Raw genomic sequence first — 26,108 nt, forward strand, 5'->3', positions numbered from 1 at the left:
CCTGGCCACATACAATAAACTGTTGTATATCGTTGAAGAATGAAGTCTGAGTCCAGTGGCACCTTTAAGATCAACAAAGTTTTATTCAAGGTATGAACTCACTGAGGGACCTTGGCTCAAACACCCTCTTTCAGAAGAACCAACCTCACAGGCTGTAGCGAGCATATAATGAGGAGAGAACTGTATGCGCTACCTTCAGCTCCTTGAAGTAAGGGCACAATAAAAATACAAGTGACTGATCATTGTCCTTTTAAATGCCCACACATTTTCTTGTGTTTTCTTTGAAAACTGTTTATGGTAATTTCAGAGGGTAGCCATGCTGATGTGCGGTAGAAGTGCTAGATTTTAATGCAGTAGCAATTTGGAGACCAACAAGATTTTTGGGATATGAGCTCCCTTTGTCATGTATCTGAAGAAGGAAGCTTTGACTTTCAAAAGTTCATACCTCCAAAATTGTGTTGGTCTCTGAGGTCCCACTGGACTCAAATCTATCTCTTCTGTTTATTGCAACTATATCCCACAACACTGAGGCGCACAAGAACTTATTTCCACGGAAAATAAGGCTTGCCAGTACCTTGCAAAGGTCTCATTTTTATCAATTCAAAGAACAAGACACTACTTAGGATTTTAAAATAGTATTTAAAACATGTTTTCCTCTTTTAAAAAGAGTCGTATATATTATTTTTATTTTATACCTAATTATTTAGTCAGAAGACTGCGTTATAAGGCAAATTTATATAATAACACTATAAAATGTGACCTTTGCTTAAGCGTCATGGCAACTCATAATGATTACTCAAATTCAAGCCATACTCACAATGTTAGTGACATCTGGAGAGGCTCCATTCTGCAGCAGAAGGAGAACTATGTTCAAATGGCCCATAAATGCAGCCACATGTATTGGTGTGAGGCCCGACTGAAATAAAGCAACAGCAATTTTACTCCTCTGCAGATTGCTGGGGGGGGGGGGGAGGGCTTTCTCATTTATATATAATGAGAGTGAGGATTTAAGAGGAGGAAATAGTGTGGGGAGGGAATACTTCAGGAAATGTTTCTACCTCTGTTATAGCTTGGATTGAAGCCCCGTATTTCACAAGTAGTTCCATGACTTTAATGCGATTTTTCTTGCAAGCAATGTGCAGTGGAGTAAAACCATTCTGTGCAAAAGACAATTGTGTTAGATACAGCATGCAACCACAGTGGCTAAACAGTGTTAGATTACTAATTTCCTTTAGTAGCAGCAAGTCTTGACATAATGAAAAACAGCACGCTCTTGGCTGTTTGTCTAACGCCTTAGCCCAACACAGAACACAGGCTGCTGAAGGGCAGACAAATATTTCCAGTGAGTTTTATACATGTGCACAGGACACGCAGCATTCACATGAAAATAGCAGTATCATAAGTAACTGAGGTGCCCTTCAATCAAATGCTCAGTAGCAGCCAAAACTCTTCAGTGTGTTGAAATCCTATATCACAAGGGTGCAATTGACTAACAAAACTAGAGGCGTGTATTCAGATCTACCCAACATAAAAATATTCCCCCAAAAAACCCTATCAGTATTTTCCAGATGTATTTCAGAATCCCAAAGGTATCCAGGTTTTTTGAGAAATCAACCCTCTGGCTCTGAAAATCTTTTTCTTCTTCTTGAGTCTATTGGACACACACACACCACAGAAAAAAAAAATCAAGATTTCTGAAAAATCCCAGATCCAAATACTGTACTGGCATTGGGATCTAGAATTTTTTTGGCAATCCTGAAATTTTTCTCCAATAGATTCAAACTGAAAAATACCATTTTGAAAAAATTACACATCCCTAAATACAACTATGGTGGAGGAGCTGACCTCACAGGGCATGGGAGAAGCACTACCTGCAGCACAGGACTGTACCTCACTCAAATGGCTTCTGAGCTACTGAGCATGCGTGTTAAGGACATTTTGCAACAAGCAGTTGGATTACTTTTTTACTTATTCTTGATCGGAAATGTACATTTTCTTTATATAAAGCCCAATTTTACTTTCTACTTCTAAAAAACACAAGGTAAGTATAAATGATAATATCCCTACTAATCTAGTACTTTATCCTACTGAAGTCATCAGGCAACCTGAACAATGTGAGAGAACTAATATAACAGATCAGGGGTAGGGAATGTCAGGCCCAAGGTCCATAAACGGCCCTCGAGATCACTTGGTCTGGCCCTTGGGGATTGCTGGGCCAAACCTCTTTCTCTCTCCCTCACTCTCTCTCTTGTGGGCATTGTGAAGGATTGCTGCTGGGGTATGTTGGTGCCTTTAAAGGTCTGCTGGAAGCAGCTGAAGGGAGGGAGGGGTGGCAGGGGTGGGAGCCAGCTCCCACCAGTTCAGTTTGCGCGTGATTATCTCAGATGGTGTGGCCTAATATGCTAATGTTAGGGGATGTGGTCTAATATCCCTGGACCTAGGCATTTGCCTAGGGTGTCAGGCCAGGGTGTGTGTGTGCATGTGTGCGTACTGAATTAGGCTCTCCCCATGTAACTTCAAATAGAAAAACAATTATTTGCATTAATTTTGCCGGCCTGAATCGTTCTCCCTCAGCGGAGCACTGTTTTTTAAGTTGACAATTTTGAATGGCCTGCGAATGATTCTATAAATATCCAAAAGGCCCTTGGCAGAAAAAAAGGCTCCCCATCCCTGCAATAAATGGAATCAGAGATGGAAGCATATCATGTGAAGATACCACTGTTCAGCTAAATAGTAAGAGATTTCATTCATAAACGTAAAGACTTATAAACACCAACTTCTAGAAAAGTAAGCATAGGCATTTCAAGGTATCTGAAAATATATTACATTGACTTAATATAATATTATTTTTTAAAAACACTGCAAATGTTATCTAATAACATTCACAAAGTGTTTCAGGGATAGATGAAGATCAATGTTTCATCATATTATAAAAATAACCAACATTCAGAAAGACATACTCTATAAAACATTTAAAATATAAATGACTTTGCTATTTGAGTAAGAAAATGCATTTTCCTTAGAATTTGTGATTATCTAGAAGAATGCAGCATTTTAGCAACAGACATTCACTGAATGTTAAACTGATTTCACGGGAAAGCTCTTAGAATCAACAAAATATAACTGAAACAGATGATAACCACCCATTTAGAAACAGTTCACATCTATTTAAAGCCAATCTCACAGTGGAAAATAAAACTGCAAATTAATTAGCTCAGACCTAGGACCAATTAAATCATTTATTTTTATTTATTTATGTCTTCTCTGTCTCAGTAAATCATATATGTTAGAAAATACTAGCACGACTCGACTTGATTTCTCTAATCAATCATTTTGGCTCCTGACTGTCAGAAAAAAGGCAGGGGACACAATACCCTTTGTCTAAAAAGCTTCTGAATTTGATCTGTCCTATTGAGCTCCAAAAAACAACATTTATTTATTTATTTTATTTTATTTTATTATTTATATCCCGCCCTTCCCAACGAGTGGCTCAGGGCGGCTTACAACATAGAATCTAACATAAATAGGGTTTAAACATTTAAACCGTTAAAATAGTTAAAACATTTAAAACATTAAAGACAGCAGAAGTCTAGTAAAACCACACTTAGTTTCTTGTGCCAGTTAGTCATAGGCCAGCTGGAAGAGGGTTGTCTTACAGGCCCTGCAGAACTGAGCAAGGTCCCGCAGGGCCCTCACCTCTTCCGGCAGTTGGTTCCACCAGGAAGGGGCCATAACAGAAAAGGCCCGGTCCCTGGTAGATTTTAAACGGGCTTCTTTTGGCCCGGGGATAATCAGGAGGTTTTGAGTTCCCGATCTCAGTACTCTCTGGGGAACATGTGGGGAGAGACGGTCCTTCAGGTAGGCTGATTTGGATGAACTGAAACAAACCATTGAATTCTTTCATATAGAAATTTAATGTATAGATATTTTCGAACATACTGTACCTTATACAGAAGCTGGGCAAATTTGAGGCAAGGAAGAATAAAAGGCATTGGAAGCTGAGTTGCATAAAGGCCTTTCTACTCCTAGTTTGGGCCAGGTACTTAAGAACAGTGTGTTCTCCAACCCTGAAGTAGTGCTGCAAGCTCTAGTCTGGGAAACTCTTGGAGATGTGGGGGCAGTGACAGGGAGAAGCTCGGCAAGGAAATGATGCCATATAGTCAGGACTCCAAAGCGGCCATTTCCTCCAGGGAAACTTGAATTCCAGAAGAACAGTAGTCTCAATTGGAGGTTAGCACTGCTATCATGGAGAGCTTATAGGATGGATCACAGTGAATATCACAGACCCTACCACTTAGAGATGCTGAAGCAGAAGGGGTGCTCTGCCAGTTGCTATTGGGGGGTGACTACAGCTACTGAACAGTCAGCAGAAACCAGTATGGTTTTACCACTTGCTGGTCCCAGGTATGATGACACCACTCGCTGGTCCCAGGTTCTGATAGCCACAATATTGCAAGCTGTGACCCTGGCAGCTTTGTTGCTACCACTTGTCAGTAAGAGCTCTGCCTCCCTGACCACCAGTGGTGCTCAGGGGTATAGGCTGAGTTCTTCCCTGCAACTCACTCCATGAACAACCGCTGCTGCAACCTTCAAGTACTTACAGTGTTGGTTGCTTAACTATATAGTCAAACACAGTACCTATCACCACTAACAATATTATAATTGAACCTTCTATGTATGAGAGTTAAATCTACATGAATTATTTGCAACATCCTTATTTTTTCATTTTAGGCTTTGGAAAAAAATGGGCGGGGGCTATTATGAGGCTAAGCAGCCTAATCTCAAGGATTAACATGACTATTAGAAGGTCTTCTGCTCACAAGTGTTCATTATTTCAATGTTATGCAACTACCATCATTATCTCTTTCAAGGCTGGACACAGGAATGTAGTAATTGGGCCAAATCATGAGAACCTATGCTCAGTTGTACAACTGCATGGGAGAAGATGCCAACATTATCTGGAAAGTTTCTGAGAAGTTGATTGGATCCAAGAAATCACCTGATGCCACAGGGCAGAAAGCTATAATATAGGTATAGGCCACAGAGAGTTATACTAACACCATGTTAGTATGCTTAGATATGTTATGCTTTATCATGATGGACTGCAACATATAGAATGCCTTTATTCTATTGCTTGGATTTTATGCGGCAAGAGATTTGCCATCTAATACTTTGCTTTCTTGTTGCTAAGATATAGAGTCTGTACAGCATAGTCAATTATTTCAAAAATTTAATAAACCTTTATACATTTGTTCAAAGTCTGGTTTTCTTGTGTGCAGCCAACCTTAATGACCTACAGATCTGGGAAGTTGTTCAGGGTTTCCAAAGAGGAAACCAGGAGTTACAACCCAAGGTGATTTGACTGACAATGATGTGTTTTCCCTTTTTTTCCTGACCCTTCATATCTCTTTTAATCCCACTGTTGATTATTTAGAAAGGCATAACTCTGTTTAGGATGGCACTGTAAAAGGAGCTGAAAGGTAATACTTCACAAAAGGCAGGAAAAAGTTATTGTTCCATGTACCTATTTGAAATAATTCATGTTTGACAAAGAAGCTTAGGTGCAACACTAACCACTATCTAATCGCTAATTTGAGAGGTTCAGTTTGAAACACAGCTCACCCTCACCAGTTCAGAAGAAGAAAGAGCTGGTTTTTATACCCCGTTTTCCCCTACCCTAAGAAGTCTCAAAGTGGCTTATAACCACCTTCCTTTTTCCCTCCCCATAACAGGCACTTTCTGAAGTAGGTGGGGCTGAGAAAGTTCTGAAAGAATTGTGACCAGACCAAAGAATTATGACTGGCTTCAAAGACTGGGGAATCAACCCTGGTTGTCCAGATTGGAGTATGTCAATTACTATGCCATGCTGGCTCAATTAGAGGTTAGGTATAAGGAACCATCAAATCAAGGAGTAATTACTGCTAAAATGAAAAATCACCTAGTTATCATGAAACATAGCAGTGGACATCTTTTTTTTTTAGAGGTATTGTGTCCTCCAAGACCTTATGTGCTTACACAAACACTTTGGATTTTCACAGCAGTCACAGAGAAAATCTTGCCCACTCCATGCTGATACACAGCACTTTCAGCCTATGGTGAGAACATGTGTATTTGCTACCTCATGTATGATATATCTTTTGGTATGCCAACAGTAATAGTTGTAGTGAAATACTACAAAGTGAATGCTGTGCAGGGAAGAGAATGCACATAACCATCTTTCCATGAACTGAAGTGACTAGAAACCAATCTGATCAGATTTCTCCCCTGAAGTGGTATTGTGAACAGGCTCTGAGCTGTTAAGTTTGTATTATTACGAGACATGGTTTTGCTAACACATGTTACTGAGCCTATTATGTCTTGCCACTGGGAAGCCAATGCACTTCAGAGGAATTATCTCTAGTTCAGAGAATGGTAACTTGGGAAAGTACTAGGACTTAATGAGAGCCAAAGTATTATCTTGTTTTAATGAAATATCATTTGTTAATTGTGAAATAACTTAAAATTAGACTTTTTTTTCTGAACCAGAACCAAAACAAAATTTGGGTAATGAGATAACAACTGAAGCAACTGAAGTATTACCAGCATCTATTGATCAATATGTTGTATTATGGTATTAAAAAAACAAAAGATGCCCTTATTCTTAACACAGCTTCAAAACAAGTTGTTGGGTTTTTTTAGTCAATAAACATAGCTTGATTATTAAATAAAGAACAGAATTCAACAATTGAATAGAAATAATAAAGTATAGAAATCAAGTTTTGAGAATAGCCAGGACTGTAACAGTTTTACTACAATATAAACTACTATATCATGTCAGAGACATGAGCCTATTAACATCAACTTTGTCCATACCATGAAAATGGTGTCTCACGAACCACAAGCCACAAACCTCCATGAACATTTCCATTTAATGAACTGGTTTGAGGTTCATGATCTGGTGCAACTTGCAAAAGCCATTTAAAGGGATCCCTTTAAATTCCTCCTGAATTCACTTGTGAGTTACACTATGGTGGTGGCATGACAGTGAGTGAACTGAAAAGACATTTAAATGCCTTCTTTGTGGTGCAACTCATTGAGTTAACTCAGAAGGCACTTAAATGCTATCTCAGTTCACTTGTGAGTTGTGCTGCAGCTGCTGCAGTGGTGGTACAGCTTGGAGAAGGCATTTACAGAAGGCAGTCTCTTTAAATGCCTTCTCTAAGCCCCTGCTGTCAGTGCCAGGATGTCTGATGATACGAACCACACAAACCTCTGTGTGGATGGAATGGCATGAACTAAGGTTTGCAAACCATGAACTGGACCCAGTTTGTGATGAATTTTGATTCATAATTTGGATCATGCCTATCCCTAGTGCTAGCCCAGTAGAATGTCTGCCCTTCTTCGCTTTCTTCACTGTGAGGTTTTTGCTTTCTTTGTTTTTGCTTCACACACTGCTTCCAATACAAAACTGTTTTGTTGCAGAGCTGTCCCAGAGCCAAATGCTTACCCCTGAGTCTTCATGACTGCAGGCAGACTCCTGGGGTTGGGTGGCACAGACAGAGGAATGTTAGGGGAGGTAATGGGCACAATCATCACAACATATATGCCAGAATTCCCATTTTCACAAGGTATAGCTGAACTGGGGAGACTGTGTTCCCACAGATGTTCTAGAAATGCTTACCAAAGCACGAGCATTTGGATTTGCTCTCTTGTCCAGGAGGAGTTTGGTGACACGATAGTGGCCACAGTGTGCAGCAACATGGAGAGCAGTCAGGTAATCTAACGTGACATCATCAACAGGAGCTTTGTGCTGGAGCAGGTGTTTGACACACTCCACGTGATCACCTTGGGCAGCCATGTGAAGAGGAGAGAGTCCATTCTGCACCAACAGCAATTACAGAACTGTTAGAATCACCAAAAAAAATTACTGCTTAGAAAGAGATGCACATACTTATTGATGCAAAGGAATTCCAAAATCAATTAAAATCATACAGAGCCCTGAAAAGGAACACTGTAAGACCTGCTGAAGGAAAAAATCCATACTGGAATTTACAAGGACACTTTCAAGTAAACTGCCAATGTAGTTATTTAGGGTTGCCAACTCCAGGTTGGGAAATTCTTGCAGACTAGAGATGGATCTTGGGGAGGGTGGAGTTTATAGAGGGGGGCCTCAAGAGGCTATAACGTCATTGAGTCCACCTTCCAAAGCTGCTGTTTTCTCCAGAGGAACTGACTTCTGTCATCTGGAGATCAGGTCTAATTTCAGGAGATATTCAGGCCCCCAACTGGAAGTTGGCAATCCTACTTATATCAAATTAAATTTAACATCCTCAAACTCTGGCTGTGTTGGAGCTAAAATAGTTTGCAGAATCTCTCTTGAATCTGGAAAGGTGACAGGTTGGATCCAATCTAAATTTTCTGCTAATGTAAAAGTAATTCCTAACAATTCCCCCCTTCCTACTGTAGACCCCTGATCGGCCTCTTATACTGTTCCTGAGGTTCTCCTGGCCCCCAGGACTGGTATTTTGTGTAGGCAGGGAAGTTCCATTCTTTTACAGAAGTGCATTGCAGGACCAGAAAATTTAGTCTGAATCCCATCCAAAACATGCAAACAGGAAAGCATGTCCATGTGGCACGGTCTTCAACCCATATGATACAAAACTGCTGTGAGTATACATATACTATTATTCTCCTTAGCATTCTCTAACCACAAAAAAGGGATAGGAAGATCATCAATACCTAAGTAAAACGTGAATACGAATGTGTAATCCAATCAGATGTTCCATCATAATCATGAGGAGTTACCATTGCCTTACCACTGCCCCCAGCCAACGTAACACTTGTACATGCAGGTCCTATGATACTTAGCATAGCTTTTTGGGAGGTCGTTTTTCAGCATCTGAAAAGCTAGCTGAATCTATCTCATAGTATTCTCAACTTTCAGAATGGGACAAAGTGAGAAACAATTGAGCCAAATTATGTACTCTTTATAGAGTACATCTTGCAGGGTACTTCTGTCAATCACACACTAGGGATGGGCACAGACCTCATCATGAACCTAAATTCATCATGAAAATCACCTGGTTCATCGTTTGTCAGCTGATAATCATGCAATTTTGCCTCCAATGAACCTCCTGTGAACCTCCTTGATTTTTTATGGCAGTTCATGTGGTTCATGTTGGCAGTTCATGTGACAGACACACTTGTGCCAATCCATCAATCATTAAAGCAATGGGTGGGGGTGGACTTCTGGAGCCCAAAAACACCAGCAGCAGCTTCCCAAACACCAATCAAAAGTGGCCCTTTTGAGATCTGGGGGCATGGAGGAAAGTGTGAAAGAGCCTGGATTGGGTGGAAGAAGATGTGAAAGAGGGAGAGAAGAGGTGCAAGCCAGTGGTGGCAGCACAGGAGAGGAGATGGAGATATGAGGTTTAGGGCAGAAAGCAGAAGGCGATCTTTTTGCAGAAGCAGAGAGAACTTCAGGAAACTGGCCTATGAAGCAGTCAGAGAGAGGCCTGCAGATTAGGCCTGAGCAATAAAGGGAACCCCAGGAGGCCCTGATGTCAAGGATTACAGGGTCAGAAGGAAAAGGAGGGTGATCTCCCTTTGGTAGAAAAGGAGAGTCAAGCTGGAGACTTGCTGTGAGTTTGGTATCTCTAGCCCACAAGAGGGCCCTTCTACCGCATCATGAACCCCACAAAACAAACCAGTTCAGTAAACAGGAAGGTTTGTGGCTTGTGACACTTGATAAACCATGAACTGGAATGAACCTCCATTTTCCTGGTCTGTGCCCATCCCTATCACATATACAGAAGTGTATTTTCTCTTCAAAGCACTGCTTTTCAGACAGTAGATCTTGAACAGCATCGTCCCAAAACCATCAACAGATAAAAGACAACACATTTTTATCTGGCTATCCCAGCCATAGTATATACAAAGTGCTGGGAGATTTTTGTGCGGACTGACAACCTGCGGGGTCTTACAAGGGTTCATTTTGTACTTCATACTCTTCAACACCTACTCAAAACCTCTTGGAAAGATCATCAATGGGTTTGTGTGAACTGTCCATCAATTCTATCACTACTCCTTTCGTTCAAGATGGGAATCTGTAGATTAGTTAACTTGTCTTTAGGGGTCATAGGGGACTGTCTTTGGGAATCTGCACCTCCTGCAAATGCTTCCACTGAAAACATTTTTTCCAGAAAGCTTGTTTTAGTATTCAGTGCTTTTAAGTTTTTAATGGCTACAAACTATTTTTTAAAAAAAATATGGCAAGCCACTTTGAGTATTTCTATATGGCTAAAGGTATGGTATAAAATTTAATAAATAAATACTATATTCTATAACTCTACTTTCTGTTATTTCAAACTATTGCTTTTCCAAAATTGCAAACCACGTCAGGGATTTGTGTCACAGCTGATACTTATGGTGACTTCTGGTGGGATTTTCAAGGCAAGAGAGTAACACAGGTAGTTTGCCATTGCCTGTCTCTGTGTCACAACCCTCGATTTCACTGGAGGTCTCTGATCCAGATAATAACCAGGGCCAACCCTGTTTAGCATCAGAGATATGACAAGATCCAGCTATTCCGGGTTATCCATGTTTTCTGACAACCTGTACTGTAGCACAACACGGTGTCAATCTTGGACGTGACAAACTATAATTGGCCCACCCGCAGCTTTAATCTGGCTCCCCCTCCCTTGCCTGTCCTCACCTTATGAAGCTGGAAACTGCTGAAGTTCCCAGCTCCCTCAGTCTTGTCTTTGTCTGTTTCAGCAGGAAACTCTTCTGGGCTTGCAAAGAAAATGCAGAATGGATTTTCCATTAAGGTCTTTGTGCCTAGACAAACTACTCTGGAATGACAGCTCCCAGAGTAGAATGACAGCCCCTGGGAGTAACAGCAGCGTTCTGGGAATGGAATTCCACTCTGGGAATAGAATTCTACTATGGGGCCCTCATTCCAATCCCAGAACACTTCTGCTACTCCCAGGGACAATCATTTCACTCTGGCCCCAGATACCTTAATGGAAAATCCATTCCGCATTTTCCTTGCAACTTTGTCTGTGCTGCAATGTATTTCAATGGAGTGGGGCTCAACTAGTTTCATTTTCCAGTTTTGTATCCTACTGAAGACACTGCTTGCTGGAGTTGTCCCTTTGCAAATAAAGGATTGATGCTTTGAGCCAGCTTTTCTTTGCTGAAGACCTAATAACAGATGCTTGAGTGAGCACTCTAACCTGGGAACCCACAGCCAAAGAGGAACATTACACTGGAGACCCATGAGTAAACTGGGGGGGGGGGGAGATTGCAATGCCCAGCCATTTCATGTTTTCCTAGGATCAGAACATTTTATATTTCTCCAGTGTGATTCCTGGGTTTTTTCTTGATGTTTTATTCTAAAAATTGCATTGCCAAATCCCACTTTCATCCCACCTTTCCATTTTAGGCAGACATCTTATAAGAAGAGGAAGGTTTGGGAGATGTCAGTTATCAAACACTGTTAAATAAACAAAACATCGCAAGAGTTTAAAGCAGTTTGTATTTTAAGTTTTTGAAAAATATATCTTTAATTGTATTTGTCTGTGTCCTTTATAAAGTTTATATATCTGCTATCAAGCATTACATTTCATGACATGAATGGCCCAGCCCCATAAAGTCCCACTTATATCAGATCTGGCCCTTGTAACAAATGAGTTCAACATCCCTAAACTATAACATTCCTCTTTGCCTCCTCCAAGTATTACAAACTAAAGTTTTAGGCCATTCATCATACCAAATAACATCTGCACTTTTTCCTCCCCCATTTTTGTTTTTCTTTAATTTCCAGGTTAACATCCAAAAATATGAAAAGTTCTGATAAACTTTAAAGCTTGCTCACCTCTTTGTATTTTTGTAATAGTTGATGCTAACAAAAATATTCCAAGGCTGCTTTTGGAGTTTTCTAATAGACTGTCTCCTCCACCTGCCAATTTTATGCCTTTAACATTTATTATATTTTATTAACTTGCTCAATTTGCTTGTTTTGTGTGTACTGTTAAACTGCTTTAGAACTTTCAAAATCCAGCAAACTGAAAAGTAACTTTATTAAAACACTGGTCTGATTTTTTTTTTTTTTTGAAAAATCATTGTGACCAATTACATACCTTTGTTCTGGCAAGCAGTGGGGCACCTCGTTCCAGGAGGAGCTCTACAACCTCATCATGTCCACTTCGGGCAGCACAATGCAGTGGAGTCAGACCATCCTTAAAGCAAACAGTGGAAAAGAAGTTAAGCATGGATAGAATTCTTCCATGTATGGGACATACATCTCAAGCATGTCTACCAGTAACCATAACTGTAATCAGAACAACAGACTTTCAATCAGTAATGTACAAATGTTCAAGAAAAAAAAATACCCTTTACTAGAGCAGTGGTGATACATAGAGAAATACATGTTCCATTAACTCTCATCAAAGTCTCTGCACACATGAACACCTCCAGTCAAAAAAGACCAACACTGGCAAGCAATTCAGCGAGTCAGCAGGGTAAACTTTTGTACAAACCACACCCACTCCCTTGAAATTGCCGCTGAGCAAAATGTTCCCCAGTGGCTTCTACACAGCTGCATCAATGCACAAAAAAAAAAAGAACCATTAAGTCATTAGCAATGAAGCACAAAAACAAGCACCATCTCTCCATATCTCTTTGTAAATGATTTGGAAACTGAGTCAGCATCTGTGTTCCATCACAGCAAAACAACACACAGCAAATCCTTACAATATTTCAGATTGCTTTTGAAACAGGCTGTAGATCAACTCAATGGGCAAAGAGTTCCCATTGAGCAGTAGGGGCAACACTAAAAGGTGGGGGAGGGAGAATGAAAAAAGATAAAAAGAAATCAACAAAAAAGAAAAGCCTTAATTTCCTAAGGCTGAAAAGCTAGCAATTGTTGTGCTAACTTGCCATGACAGCACTGTCCATCTGTAATATTCTCGTCACTGCAAAAGAACATCCTGTCCCAGAGCACTTGCACAGGCTTCACAGCCACTGAACATGACAGTTAGCTAAAGTTGAACCAATGAATGATTTAGAGAGCAGAGTGCACTCCAGGTGAGTCTAGACCTCCAAGAACAAGAAACAGCGAGGGAAGGTGAGTAAAGTGATTGCAGTCTGAGGGGGCAAAGGCTGGAACAAGGGTAGGAAGGCAAAGACATCAAATAGAGAACTGGGGGGAAATAGGCCACTGCTCTTATTGAATACAGCAAAAGGAACGCTGGCGCAGCATGGGAATGGATCTAGCAGCTGGGCAACCAATACGTTGCCCGATACAACTCCAGCCCACCTGCTGGGAAGGTAAACTGAGAGTGGCAAGCCCCAGGATGCCACATGGGGAGTAGTCACTTTGTGGTTCCCTTGCCACCTGCTGGTGAGAGCACCTGGGCATGCAGCTGAATGGCTCTACCCCCAAGACACCTTACAGGAGACCCCAAACACAGCCTCCCCACCAGTGGATCTGTCCCAATGCCCAAACGGCCCACCTACCACCCACCAGGGAGAGCTGGGAAAGAACTGATGAGGAATTCTCTGTGCCAGCTGGCCAAATAGGAATAGGCAGGCTGGAATAGAAGCACTGAGCTCTGAGACTACCCCAAAAGTTCTACCCCGCCAGACAGCCTACAAGAGAGCTGGTTGGCTTGCCAGGGCTCACAGCAAAGTCCCTACCCCCTCCGGGCTCCCAAAGCAGGCTTGGAGTCGAGGATGCAATCTCCCTTGGCTCAATCCCAGCCCCACAGCCACAAATGTGGTCCCAGGTAAGTCCACGGCTGATGCTTCTGCAGTTTAAATGAGGAGGAAAAATCTGCCAAATCAAAGTGCAGAAGGAAATATCAGATAGAGAAACATATCAAAAATTATACTGGTCTTTATTCTGTGCTTCATCATTGTAACATTTTCCTTCTATACAGACAAGAAAGGTCAAAGGCAATCCAGTGCTAGATCATAGGCTCTTCTGGTGTTCAGTGAGGCTGCAGAGTTGCCTGACTTCCTTCCATTCTCTCCAAACTACTCATTGAAAAGTACAGTTTAACGATAGCATAGCTCCCTTCCCATCTTCAAAGGTTGTAAGGAAGATGACAAAGACTAGTTGGCAAGGTGACCAACCAGTTCTCACAATTCTTTCTTAGAGTGCACAGTTATGCAACAACCATAATATGAAAGATGTCAAGGTCTGGTCAGCCCTGAGTGTGATTAAGTCTTGGTGCTACCAACTCCTACATGAAGGGAACTGAAGAATATTGCTTGGATCCAATGGAGCAAATCTGTGGACAGAAAAAAATCTGCCCACTGAATGCAACTTTTTTGCTGCCCCCTCCCACTGCAGGTCAAAATAATGGCTGAAATGCTGCTCCTACAGAACAAGGAGCCCCCGAAAATAGCAAAAAGGGCATTTTCACTGAAGTGTTCTGTTGGAGCCAAGCTGCACACTGCCCTAGCCTCTCTCCATGATTTGTGGCTTGTAAGGAACTGACAGATTCTGTTCCTGCCAAGATTCCGAGCAGTTTGATGGCCAGGTTCTATTTTCTGTCTTCAACCAGGAAGCAGAGCAGTAAGAGTACAGTGACAAATCCCTGAGTCCCAGAAGGCTTTATGGAGAGCAGGCTGCTCTGTAAATCAGCTGAGCATATGCCAGCTGTTCTGAACATTTGGGGACCTAGGAATGGAGAGCTCAGAGAAGTTGGAAATCCAGAAACTGCTCCAATTTCTACTAAGGAAACATACTATCATAAGGCAACTCTGAGAGACAAAAGTTCTTTCTCTTCTGGTCTACCAATCAGTAACGTTCAGGGCTTCTACATTTAATTGTAATCATTAAGAAGTATTTTATTTGAATTCATTAAGGTGGGTTATCAATAACTGTATTTTACTGTGTTATGCAGACAACTAAACTTTTTCTTTGGCTAGACTTCCCTTCTTTGTTATTTAGCAATTGCCTTTGTTTTTAGATGTCTTCTACTTTTTCTTGAAACCAGGTTATGTGTGGCTAAGGATTACCCCACAGTAATCAAGAAGAAATGTGTTTCTATTGCACAGAAACATCAAAATGTCTTATACAAACTCTATTTCCCATCTTAAGTACAATTTCAATTCATCTGAAATTCTTACGGGATGTGGGGTGTTGACCAGTGTTCCCTCTCAGCTGAGTTAGCGGGAGCTAGCTCACAGATTTTTAGCCTCCAGCTCACACATTTTTGTCTTAGCTCAGGAAGGATGACCCCAGAGCCCAATAATTTATGCAGTAGCTCACAACCTTAATGCCAGGAGCTCACAACCTTAATGCCAGTGGCTCACAAAGTAGAATTTTTGCTCACAAGACCCTGAAGCTTAGAGGGAACATTGGTGTTGACTGAGAGGAGAAACCATGAACAGTAAAAACCTTAAGCAACTTCTCCCCGTTTTCATTTCATTGTTCCAGGAAAAACTTTCCATATTCAAAGAATGGGATCAGATTACAATTACACACATATCTGCATGCATTTAGGCCTCCAGAGTAGGAAATGTGTTTCATTCAAAAGAGCAGGAGGCAGTTTTCCTGTCAAGACAGGATCTGGGTCACCAAATCACTGGGAAATGAAGGAGTTAAGTACAGACGCTTTCTGTTCTCTTTTCCAATTGTCAAATGCTGAAACTTAGAACAATCCTGGTACTGCATACTAATGCAAATTCAGTGAGACAGCAGAATTTTCTTTGAAAACAGACTTCTTTATTACCGTTTGTAACAGAAGGCATACAGACAAAGCAAAGGCAAAAGAAAAGGACACTGAAACTAAATAAAAACCTGATATGGGTACATCACATAATTGCATGATAGTGACAAACAATACCAAAGTTCTGGAATCTCCCCCACTGTAAACTGCACATAGAAATCAGCAGAGTGTCCTTGAGAACACAAAAGGAAGGAAGAAATGATGATGTTGAACCCGCGCAAATTAGAAAGCCAGAGCTTTGGGATGCTCTGCGGATTTTGTGGGGGCGGCTGTACGCTGGCAGCTTTGAGCGATGCTACCAGCTGACTAGGATGATAAGCCAAACAATGAAAGCCTTTTAAAATTAGATTCTTTGCAAGAAACTGGAGGTGGTCCTGCACAGATCATTTTCATCCAGGACTGAACTATGTCTAGCTGGCTAAGCAACGTTGTGAGTTCAGAAGATGCAAAATATAATGTCTGATAAGTATGAGTTGTACAATGACAACAGGCATTCCAGCTTGGATGGGATGGATGCCTGAACTGAGGTTATGAAACAGTTAGGTTTTTGAACACATCTTAGAGCTGAAACTGAATGAGCCAAAGAGGGCATTTGCTTTATATTACCCACCTTCTATGTATAAATGAGAAGGTTGGGCTTTTTTTTTCCAGTATGCAACTATTTGGTGTGTTTCCCCCCCTACAATAGTATTGCCAAAATCTGCCTTGAGCAATGCTGTGTCCAGTTCTTCAAATAAGCAGCAAATTGCCTAGTACCAGTGGGTTGGATCTCATGAAGGTTTTCCGTCCATACAGTGTCACATTCTCACTTCCCCCTACCACTGTAGGCTGAAATGCTTTTCAAAATGCTGCTCCTGAGAACACCTTCCCCTGCCCCAACAACATTGGGGGGAGCTGCAGGTCTGCAGCAGGAAGGGGAAGTCAGTGAAAACTGCACCCCCCTTCCTTTCCACAGAAAACTCTATGCTATCCAAGCCACCACTATCTGTTCTGATTGGAAGTGGCTTGCTATAGCCTCAGGTGGAGATACTGTATGGCAAGCAAACATTCAATAACTGTGGGAACCATTTCCACAAGTCAGATTTGAGCATGTTCCAGGACAGAATGAGATTCAATATGCCTGAAGAGGACCATACTGAAATCAAGCATTTGTTGAACAATATTCTAAGAATCTTCTGCATACACAGAAGTTATTTAATGGCCAAATCAGAAATAAAAGAATTTTTTGGCCTATCTTGGTGCTGAATTAATGTTTGAGATGTCTTTGAAAAAAGAGTGACAATTATGAGGAATGTAATGAAGGTATGATGGTAGTCCAAGTTAGTGTGTGACTTCCTGAACAGACCTCAACGTAATAAGTCATCATGTATCTCGATGACTGAATTTCTGGGCTCTACTGAAACAAAGGAAAAGAGAAGAGGATACATGATAACTTACATTCAGGGAAAAGAAACACTCACCCTGGTTTTGGCATCGATCTGCCCTCCACGATCCAACAAGAGCTTCACCATGTTTGTGTTGCCCCTTTTGGAAGCCACATGCAGTGGGGTGATTCCATTCTACACCATGAAAAGAACAAACAAAGAGCATGATGGGCTTGAAGAGGTTCAATGGGGATGGCTTTGCGTTTGGACATGATACGGTATAAAAGATAAGCACAGATGTATTGCAGCATACAGAAAACAGTGAGCATTGCCCTATCTTGCTAAAGATTTATATGGCCATGATTTGTAAACACTACAAAGAATTTAAATAGATCTATATATACATTAGTGGAAAATCAAAAACCTGTTTTGTGTTATATTTAATATTCTGTTTGACTCCGTATTTTAAAATTATAGGTTAAAACCTTAAGTGGTGGTACATTTCACCAAGGTTAATTAAACTGCTAAGGAATTTCAGCACCTAGTTGCTGGAATTAATCATTTTCAGTGCAATAATACATGATCAAGTGTCTGTGGATGTATGCAAGTAAACCTCATGAAAGTAATGTGCATACATAATGTGAACTATGCAATCTTTTTAAGGCTCTGGGGAGGAGGATCCTCACTAGTTTGTAAAGCAACAAAAAAGAAACAATCACCAGAACACTGAACATTACAATTGTACTTATGCAAGACAGAATGCACACATTCATGGCACATTAGTTCAGACACAATGAAACCTATTAGCATAACTACAATGAGTGTTAAAATGTGCTCATTAGGTGAGAAGATCTTGTCTCATCTTTCGTTTGTCAACAAGTATTTTGGATGGAGATTAGGTCTCTCAGTAGGAAACAGGAAGATATAAAAACAGCTGAAATATATAAATGTCAGCAGGAATATGAAAACTTTTTGGAACATAGACCTTTCCAAAGCCATTTAAAAAGATGTATCCAGCTAGCTACCAATAAGATGCAGCTACTGAAACGTAATCCATGCTCAGAGACCTCAGTTCAGTTGTGCATGTATGCAGCTCAGGATTGACTACATGTGGTCCTTTCAGACAACATGTAATTGTGTTGCTCAGCTTTTTGCTGGAAAATAGGACTAAATCCAGTTCCCTGTTCCTCATCTTTAGCAGCAGACCAGTGCTATTAAGAATTTCCAAGCAGATTCTCTTAAAAGAAAAATTAATAAAGTTTGAATTTTTTTTTTTAAAAAAAAATTTCCAAGCAGGATTTTTGTCTACTACCCCAGCAACATGAAAGGAAACACTTCCCTGTTGTCCATAGAGTTGCCAACCTCTAGGTGGGGCCTGGAGATCTCCCGCTTTTACAACTGATCTCCAACTGACAGAGATGAGCTCCCTTGAAGAAAATGGCTGCTTTGAAGGGTGGACTCTATGGCATTGTACCATACTGAAGTCCCTCACCTTGGCTTCACCCCCAGAGTCTCCAGGTATTTTCCAACCCAGAGCTGGCAACCATATTCTTCATTCAGTTAGGAATGCAGAAACATGCAGAAACATGCATTTGCTCCCTGGTTGAATTGGGACATAAATGTATATTTGGTTGAAACTTTAGGGTATAGGGATATTGAAGAAAGAAAGCCTGTTAATGTGTGCATGTTATAACGTATACAAAGTATATAAAAAATTATCTGCTGAAACAGCTTTTCCAAAATGCCAAAAAAAAAGACGTTATTCAATTTATTTTTCTATCACTGTAGGAAATTGACAGGTTTTTTGTCCTATCAATGCACTTGATAAAGATCAAATAAATGTATTACTATCTGTCATTCTCTTTGTAATGTATTTGTTGCTGATCGCTAGCAAAATTAGTTTAAAGCCATTGAGTTTACACTACTTGACACTGCAAGACTATTCATAGAATTCTCTTGGCATTTCCATTCTGTTTCTTTAGTTGTACATTTAAAGGAACAAGTCAACCTGTTCACTTTGCAGTCCATTCCATCTACGAAAGAAAACTCTCCATACCCTTGCTGTGAAATCCACAACAGCTCCTCGGTTGAGTAGAAGTGTTGCCACATTAACATTTCCATAGTGTGCTGCTATGTGCAAAGGCGTGAAGCCACTCTGTAAAAATGAAAAAGTCCTAATCAGGAACATCACCTTTTGATGTTCACCTTTAAAAAGCTGTGCCACATTAATCCAAGGCATTAATTTTTCTCAAGTCAACTTACTAGTAAAGCAGAAAAATTAATTATATCGTTTTTCAACAACAGATAGACAAAAGGACTATTTCTCCAGTTTATTTAGTATGGTATTTTTCTTTTCACGAGAGCCAAAAGATTAGGATGAAGATTCCCAAATGTATTTGTTCTTGGCCTTGCCACAGAGGCAAATCATGCAGGTGTTTATGTATCTGCTGTCTTAATATTGTGGTTATGATCAATAATCACTTGCTTTTGTAAATCTTCCCTAGCACATTTTAAGTACTGCTCTGGAAAAGACAACAGCGCATTTTCCATACCTTATTCCAAGTATAACCAAACATATTAGAATAAATGGAACAGTGCAATGATCACAATATAAGATACATAATTGCATTCAAATGGTTTTCATAGTCTCCATAAACCACACATAAATGGAATTTCCATTTTCCAATGCATTTTGGCAGTCTGTTCAAAACCTTTACTTTCCCCCCTGAATAGCCCTCTTAAAATGCTTCAGAAAGATATGTAGTCCCTGAGCAAACTCACAGAAAGCCTTGGGAACAGTGTTGTGCAATCCTTAAACTCAAGCATCAGCGTCGGGGAAACTGCCTGACCTGACTGAGCAAAGACTGCCTCATTCATTACTGATTTTTAAAAATCCATTTATACCCCCCCTTTTTTCACCAAATCAGGATGATGTTGTTTACAACATTATTATATCCTCTATTTTATCTCCACAAGAACCAACCCTCTGTGAGGAAGGGTAGGCTGAGAGAGGTCCCCGTGAGCTTTCATGGCAGAGCAGGAATTTAAACCTGATTCTCCCACATCCTTGTCCATCACTCTCACCATTATACCACAATGGAATAAAACCATGTGCAAAACCTTCCCAAGCCCTTGTGACTGTGCATATTAAGTATAATTTGCATAAGACAACACCCCCCCTCTCCTTCTGTTGAATACAGAGATCTTTGGCATGAAACAGAAACCCATGAAAAACTTAAAAGCTTGCACAGTGTGCTCTGTTAAATTTAGTTGGTCTAATGAACGGTATTCCACAGATTTTATTCTGAGAAATTAGTTCAGCCCTATTGGTAAATTTATTTATTTATTTATCACATTAAACTCAGGACGGCTTACAACAGTTGTTTACACAATTTAAAACAATAAGTCAATAAAATCTATAAAACATTAATACAATTAAAATTTCAAAACTATTCCACGGTGCTGTGCCATTACTATGTTGGCGGTTCTGCTTTTCAGACGGTTGGTCACCGGAAACTCTAGCTGATATCAGGTGGCAGCTCTCTCTTAGTTTAAACATTGAAGGCTTGTCGAAACAATTCGGTCTTACAGGCCCTGCGGAATGTAGGAAGGTCCCGCAGGACACTTATGGCCTCCGAGAGAGCATTCCATAACTCTGGTGCTGCCACCGAGAAGGCCCTGGCTCATGTCAGACGCAACCTGGCCTCCTTTGGTCCAGGGGTGGGCAGCAGATTTTTTGTCCCTGAACGCAGTGCTCTCTGGGGGATATATGGGGAAAGGCGGTCCCGCAGATAAACAGGTCCCTGACCACAAAGGGCTTTAAAGGTCAATACCAACACCTTGAAACAGACTTGGAACACAATAGGTACCTAGTGCAGCTCTTTCAGCACTGGCTCATTAACAGCCTCATTAACAGCCGTACCGCAGCATTCTGCACTAGCTGTAGTTGCCGAGTCAGCGTCAAGGGTAGCCCCATGTAGAGAGCATTACAGTGATCAATTCTTGAGGAGACCGTAGCATGGATCACCACTGCTGAGTCATTGTGCTCCAGAAAAAGAGCCAGCTGCCGCACCCGCCGAAGATGAAAAACGGTGGATCTAATAGTGGCTGCTACCTGAGCCTCCATTGTAAGGGAGGACTCAAGGAGCACGCCCAAGCTCTTGACCTTAGGTGCCGGTATCAGTGGCACCCCATCTAGAGCCGGCAGCTGGACCCCTCCCCTTGGACCACCCCGGCTCAGATAGAGAACCTCCATCTTCAGCGGATTCGACTTCAACCGACTCAGCCTGAGCCAAGATGCTACGGCTTGAAGAGCCAGGTCCAGATTTTCTGGGGTACAGTCGGACTGGCCACCAATCAATAGATAGAGCATGACAGCAGTATATGATGCAGGTGGTAACTGCGGTACTGAGTGAACAACAAGTATATGAGTTGATATATGTTTTAAATATATATTGTAGCTATGAAGACAGAACTGCCATTTCTGGGCGCTGCAATATGGAACTGCCACACTTAAATTGTCTCATTGAATTAAGCAGAAAATATTGCCACAGATGTTGAAATCCCACAAATAATTTAAGGGAGTACATGAATAAGCCTCTCAAAGTACCATATCACTGCAACCTCTATACCTCCACAGCACCTGGGAGTTCTCACAGGCAGTCTTAAAGCAGTCCAGCAAACATGCCTCTTTGAAGCACTGGAAGGTCTGTAAGGCTGCATATACTTGAAAGAACATGAAGGTTTCCATAATGGATTGACAGATAAGACACATTGCCTCTCAAGCAGCTGAGATCTGGAATGCCTTTTCCTATTCTGGCCTCTGTATTTCTTACTCTATTTCAGACATGATGACAAATCATAGTTACAACTTGTTCAAACCAGTCAACTAATAAAACTGCAGCTGGAGACCAGATGCCAAAACAGAATCTCCATCAGCAGTAGATTGAAAAAGGTTTAACAAATCACAGTTCTGACAAACTGCAGTTTCTTATTACATATGAATCATCAAATCATAGCTTGAGTTGGCACTCCTCCCTTGGGCGGATAGCAACTTGGGATTGTGGTGCAAACTGGCCAAGGAGGCTAAATGATAATTTGTTTGCATAAAACACAGTTTGTTGAGTTACTTCTGAAACATGCACATGTTTTTCCTCAGCTGATACTGAAAGATGCTGATGTGAGCTTCTGCTTATCAATCAGGCGCAGGGCTTTTTATGTAGCAGGAACTCCTGTGCATATTAGGCCACACACCCCTGATGTATCCAATCCCCCAAAAGCTTACAGTATCCAATCCCCTTACATAAGCTCTTGGAGGATTGGCTATCAGTTGTGTGTGGCCTAATATTCAAAGGAGTTCCAGCTGCAAAAAAAGCCCTGCTCAGACGTATCTTAAGTTATATTCCAATGACCAGTGTTATCTAGAAAAGGGCCATGTAGAGTATTTTCCCTAACAGACTATTTGAAAATTCCCACTCTGCCAGTTGAGGTTCTCCAGGTTTCTGTTATTATTGGACATCGGTTGGAAGCCAAATGACACTCAGCAGCCAATATTCTAACTTGTTTCTTCACTCTGTTTTTTTTTTCCACCTTGGAACTCCCTCAGTTGTTCCAAGTAGGGAGAAATTCTCATTGCCATAAACTGAAGCCAGAGCTGTGACACTAATTTTCCCTGTGGAAACTGCCTGTACTCAACATTTCCTTGTGCATTTACATGGAATACAGTTTTATTCGGTTTTAGACTAAGGTTGTGCAACCCTGTTAACTTCCTTAATATGACATATACATATTAGCTGACCTACTCAGACAGAAAATATCAATCCAAACTCTGGTAGTCTCTAAACTTCTATATAATCCTTGGAATTATTACTGTTAATTCTGGATAGACTAGTTACTAGTGCCTGCACTTAACACAAAGTCATCACCATCTCAAGATGAAACATAAAATCATGGCCAGCAAACAGTTAATTTTGTTGCTGATGAACTGTATTGACCAAATTTGAGACCACTTTGATTTGCAGCTCAGTTCTAATATACAGTGAACAACATATCCACAGCCATGCTTCAGATCTGCATTAGTGAAGACAGGTTAATATTACAATAATTTGAACTGTACTTAGAAATGCCTCCATACGTTCATTCCTATTTCTAGCTCTCAGTTCCTTTTAGCTTAAATGCTCTGAGACAATGCATATTTCTTCCATCAGGACATATTTAGAAATGACATATGATTCAGTTTGAATTGTAGATGGTACTAAAGACTAAGCAATTATCCTTAAGGGTATGGGGGTGGGGGGTGGGGTGGAATAGGTTAAAAATATTGTTTGTGGTACCTCAGTTGTCCTATTCACCATCATCTGTTGCAGCATGTTTTGGAAAAAAGAGGAAAGATATTACAGATTGGCAAGAGGACAGAGAACTAAGTTGTTCACTGGAATGAATTATTTTGTTGTTATGGAAAAAAGCCTGACAAGCATGAGTTAGTTTTAAATTGAATGTATGCAACCCAGATTCCCATGGGCCACAAACCAGTATCCTACTCACTAGCAACTCTGCTTCAACTCTTGTTTTATTCTGAGAGAGGGCCCAATTCAAAAGCTTGAATTTAACATTTCAAAGATTAAAAGTGTGTTAGCTGGAGTACATTTTCAAAGGCTGAAAGTGCCCAATCCCCACGGGCTCCAAGGGAAAGGTAAACGTAAAACTACATGATTTGTGCCTCTGAAAATCTGCTTTATTTCTTCTTGCAGGTCCACCATGAAGAAAAGAGCCAGTTTGCAGGTACTGGTTGCAGCAACCATTATTGTAGGAGGAGCAAGCAAGTATTATTTGCATGAAACTTTTTTAAAGTAATGAAATGGATATGTCTCTCTTAGCGCTACTACTTCATGCATTACACTTTACAGGCATACGCAAAAGATGTTTTATATGTACACCATAAATGTAAAGCAGAAATGTGATGAAAATGATGCAAGTTCACCCTCAGGGAGCTGCAACTGGATACAGCTCCTTGCCAAGTGACAAACCTGTAAAATATTCTAAATGGCCCCCAGAGGCACTCACTTGGGCTACATACATCCCAGCACCATTAAGAAGAATGAATTTTTACCTTGGACTGAACATCAGCATTGTGATCATTCTGGAGCAGAAGTGCAGCTGATTTGGTATCATCTTTCCTGGCAGCAATGTGCAGTGCGGGCAACCGTACTTTACCCTTAGTGTCGTTCTCCAGGAGGATAGCTACTGCCTGATTGTGCCCTTGCTGCAGTGCAACTGCTAGGGGAGTGAAGCCATCCTGTTGCAGCAGAAAGATAATCATGAAGTCAGAATCAAAACAGCCCTTTCTAGCCAAGAGCTCTCACAGAAAATATATTGATGCATCTATATTCTTATTAGTCTCTGAGTGAGAAACTGAATTTTCCACCTCCATATCTAAACTCTGTTTATTTCACCACACTGAGGCCTATTTCCAAATACATATGATGCCACATTTCACATCAGAGTAACTGACATCTTCAGATATTAAACTTTGTCCTATTCAGGGCTTTTTTAAATATATATTAGGCCACACTGCCAGATGTCACCATTGTTTCACACAGGGCTTTTTTGTGGAGAAATTTCATCAGGAACACATTTGCATATTAGGTCACACCCCTGGACACCAAGTCATCCAGAACTGAGTTCCTGTGAGTTCCTGCTCAAAAAAAGCCATTGTTCTATTCATTATGAGAAGAAGCTGACAATTAGAGACACAGTTGGCATTTCAAGACTGGTATTATTCTAGGCTGAGAAAAGGCTTAGCAGACGAGTATACAGACAATATCAGAAAGATATTGCAGATGTTGAATTTCTCTACAAGAAAAAAATTGCATTTCTTTAAACTTAGGTTGTAGAAAATAACTCTAGAAGATGCAGAGCAGTTCATGGGAAGATGCAGGAAAATATCTGCTAAAGTACAAGGCCCTTTAAAGATTTTCTACAGCCACATTTCAAGGAATGATATTAGATATGTGTGCTGCCCCCAGGTAGGATTTTGGGTGGTCCTGCTTAGGACTGCTTGAGACAGGAAGCTAAGTCTAGGAGCTCAGAGAGTAGCTAGGAGAGGGTAGCTCAGAGAGAAGAGAAGTGGCTGGTAGGTTGGGAGAAGGGCCTGATGGTTGGGGGGGGGGGGGGAGCTAAATAAAACAACCTCTAATCAAGGTCCATTGTGGGCCCTCATTCCTTGCATGCTATAAAAATGTACACATGAACTTCTAGGGAAAAAGCCTTTCCCTTCGGCTTCTCAACTTGAGGTTTAACTATTTTGCATGTAGACCTTGGACTTTTTCAAACGTTATACTTGGGGATGTCCAGCCACAAGCATCAGGAATGCTTCAGTACACACTACAGTAAACCCAGAGTTTATCATAGCATGTACAGAAGCAGAAAATGCACATGTTGCCAATTTCAGACCAAATGGTGACTGTACTTATTGGAAGGATTGTGGGTAGTATATACTCCTGGTGCACATGGCTGGATACCCTCAATCTGAAAAAGTCACTTGAAATGTCAGGTCGGGCACGGAGACCTAGGAATTCTAGTGTAAGGCTCCATGCGTGCTCCAGTGTCAAATGTAGTCTCAAATGGTGAAAAATAGAAAGAAAGTCCTCCAGAGACATTATGCACTTCTTTGATTGTGATTATTGTTGGTACCTTTGCCCTGAAGAGTCATGCCACCAGTTTACAGTACAATAAAATAAACCCTCAGACTTAATATGGAAGCATCTGTGACTAGGATATTATTCTCAAATGTGACCCAATTCTGGAGTGAGATAACTTAATTAGACCACACCTTTATATTAACAAACTACAGATAAAGACAGAACTGTGGGTTTCAAAACTCTCTTGTGAAACATTTGCAAATTCTGTTTCTCCCAGGTTGCTTAGCAACCACCCAGGATTTCATATTCCAGCAATGCTGCAATGGTAACATGATCTCAATGCATCCCAGCAACAGAAAGGATTATTTTAGGAAGCATCATCA

General features: G+C 40.8%; 1 protein-coding gene across 20 annotated transcripts in view; it reads right to left on the minus strand.

Annotated features, from left to right (window-relative positions):
* Nucleotides 1–26,108, minus strand: part of ANK2 (ankyrin 2) — a 474,349-nt gene that overhangs the window by 99,681 nt on the left and 348,560 nt on the right. For all 20 annotated transcript variants that reach the window (XM_060246895.1, XM_060246896.1, XM_060246894.1 and 17 more), the window contains exons 6-13: nt 24,195–24,380; nt 23,419–23,442; nt 19,143–19,241; nt 17,183–17,281; nt 12,123–12,221; nt 7,661–7,858; nt 1,059–1,157; nt 818–916 (exon numbers count right to left, since the gene is read on the minus strand). In XM_060246895.1, the coding sequence (XP_060102878.1) occupies nt 818–916; nt 1,059–1,157; nt 7,661–7,858; nt 12,123–12,221; nt 17,183–17,281; nt 19,143–19,241; nt 23,419–23,442; nt 24,195–24,380 (903 nt within the window). The remainder of the gene's footprint in view (nt 1–817; nt 917–1,058; nt 1,158–7,660; nt 7,859–12,122; nt 12,222–17,182; nt 17,282–19,142; nt 19,242–23,418; nt 23,443–24,194; nt 24,381–26,108) is intronic.

This window comes from Heteronotia binoei, chromosome 9, assembly GCF_032191835.1.
Source record: "Heteronotia binoei isolate CCM8104 ecotype False Entrance Well chromosome 9, APGP_CSIRO_Hbin_v1, whole genome shotgun sequence".
Classification (NCBI taxonomy): Eukaryota; Metazoa; Chordata; class Lepidosauria; order Squamata; family Gekkonidae; genus Heteronotia; species Heteronotia binoei.